The 2,500-nt window shown below is 35.6% G+C and overlaps 1 protein-coding gene across 1 annotated transcript in view; it reads left to right on the top strand.

Moving 5' to 3' along the window:
* Window positions 1-2,500, top strand: part of LOC137656196 (proton-coupled amino acid transporter-like protein pathetic) — a 36,376-nt gene that overhangs the window by 28,094 nt on the left and 5,782 nt on the right. Inside the window, exons 5-6 of the mRNA XM_068390369.1 lie at window positions 1-113; window positions 428-634. The exon at window positions 1-113 is cut by the window's left edge and continues 38 nt beyond it. Coding sequence (XP_068246470.1) covers window positions 1-113; window positions 428-634 — 320 coding nt within the window. The remainder of the gene's footprint in view (window positions 114-427; window positions 635-2,500) is intronic.

Raw genomic sequence — 2,500 nt, forward strand, 5'->3', positions numbered from 1 at the left:
TGGGCACAGGTGTGCTTGCCATGCCGCAGGGTTTCATGAACGCTGGACTCTGGGTCGGCTTCGCTGGTATTCCCTTGATGGGCATCGTCTGCGTTGAGTGTATGTTTATGTTGGTCAGTAGACGACGAACAGGTGTCTTTTTCTCTTTCCTAACTCCCTCAACACAAATTTTCGGTCTTTCTATTTTCATTTCCTTTATGATTTTCATAATTTGCAGAAATTTTTTTTAATAACTTTTAGATTGCTAATTATCACAAAATGTACAGATATAGATAGTCAATAGCAAATTATATAATGATTTAATAAATTAATAATCTGGACTTGTGGATGAATTGAATGAGACGAAATACTTAAGCCGTAAGAATTTATAAATGCTATACAATCCTAAAATGACTTTCTTACCTCTCCAACTTCTTCATTACAACAGTTGAGGTGTTCCAGGGTAATATGCAAGAGGGCAAACGTCAAGGCCCTAAGCTACGAGGAAACAGCGAAGGCAGCCTTCAGATACGGTCCAGAAGGATGCAGGAAGTACGCCAACGCCGTGGGATACATCATCACCGCCTTCCTCATCATCACGCAACTAGGATTCTGCTGTGTATATTTTGTGTTCATCCCTCAAAACTTAAAACAGGTCAGATGGCTGGGAGGTTTTCAGTGTTCATAACGTTCTCCGGAGAACATTTCTTGTTTTCTAAGAGGATAAAGGCAACAGGTCCCACCCCCCAACACACACCGGCCAATTTTTAGTGGGCGGTGGTTGCCACTGTTTCGTGGCGAGAAATTAAATAAGTTTTCTTCCACGGAAGCAAGCACACCAGCTAATTTTTAGTGGTAGCGTTATCAGAGCTTCCTTATCCACTTTATCGTAGCACCATGAAATAGTGGCAGCTACTGGCCGCTGAAAATTGGCCTCTGTGTGGGTGCCCTAACTCGTGAAATTGAAGATAACAGTGGTATAGAGTTCTCATACGATTCACTCTTTGTAGGGTATAAAAGATTCAATATTATGATTTACTTACAAGGGAATTAGTAAATAGAGATCATCCCTAGATGTTTTCACATTGAACATCTCATATTCTTCATCATAGTTTAATAAAGAAATAGGTGTTATATATATTTCTATATCTTCGGTGATTAAAATATGCTATGTATTTTATTGCTGTCATTGCAATATTATGAAAACACATAATTATAAATATCTAACTCACAGCAGCGAAGCAAAAATGCCCGAGGAGCCAGATGAATATCACCTTTACTTCACATTGACGTCACATGATGCAATATTTTCTTAACCCATTATCCATAGGCATATTATAATAATCATTATCATTAGTTAGCCTATATCCTCAATCGGAAAAGCAGCATCCAACTGGAAAAGCAGCCCAGTGAAGAAATGAAATAAAGAAGAAACGAATATACTTTGTTTGATGAATAAAAAAATCATAAAATATATTAAAATCTGTAACAAATCTCAATAGAAAATTTGCATATAAACTATGAAATGAGACTCATGTCAATTTGTTCAACAGAAAAGACTTTCCAACAAGTTTGAACCTCTGAAATTCCACTGATGTTAACTACCAGACTAGAAAGATCCTTCCACAATCTGGTCAATAACCGATGGGAAAATTCCCCTTAAAAGCTATTCCCAAAATCACTTGAATTTCCAAGTTTGAGGACACATCCCTTAAACGTAGGAGCCCTGAACGCTGATGCTCACTAAACTACTTGTATTAGTCAGCTTCGCCTCCCATGAAGAATATAATATGTCTTTCGTATTAACAGCATCAGAACATTTTATTTGTCGCAAAAAAAAAAAAAAAAAAAAAAAAAAAAAAAAATTGAAAATCATATTCTAGAATCAATCACGTGGATCATTTTATCTATATTGGTAAAATGCATTCCATCTATTCGTGATATTAATGATAGACGCAGAAAGACTGTATTTTCATGTATATATATTACAAGTATTTGTTCAGGGCAGCGAGCTTTAAACCCATCGTCTCGCTCTGCACACAACCAGCAGTCCTGTTCTGTTCAACGGAATAAAGGTATTCTAATTGAGTATTAAGCGATTTTGTGCCACATCTTGATATAGGAGTTCCGGATACGAATGAATGATAACGACTTTAATCAAACAGATGAGGAATGGCTATAGAAGTCTATGATCTTCATAGTCTGGTAGTTGAAACGGTGGAAACTTCAAAAGTTCAAATTTGCAGATAATTTTTTTTTTTTTTTTTTTTTTTTTTTTGAACAGGCTGACATAAGTCTCTTCATAGTTTATATATGGAAGATCTATTTCAATGTTTTTACTGTTCTTAAGATATATTACTTTAATTGAACATTGCTTCTCTTCTAGCTTTTTATTTCCTTATTTCCTTTCCTCACTGGGCTATATTTCCATGCTGGAGCCCTTAAGCCTATAGCATCCTGCTTTCCCAACTGGGGTTTTAGCTTTGATAATAATAATAATAATAATAATAATAATAATCTT

This window comes from Palaemon carinicauda, chromosome 17 (assembly GCF_036898095.1).
Source record: "Palaemon carinicauda isolate YSFRI2023 chromosome 17, ASM3689809v2, whole genome shotgun sequence".
Lineage (NCBI taxonomy): Eukaryota > Metazoa > Arthropoda > Malacostraca > Decapoda > Palaemonidae > Palaemon > Palaemon carinicauda.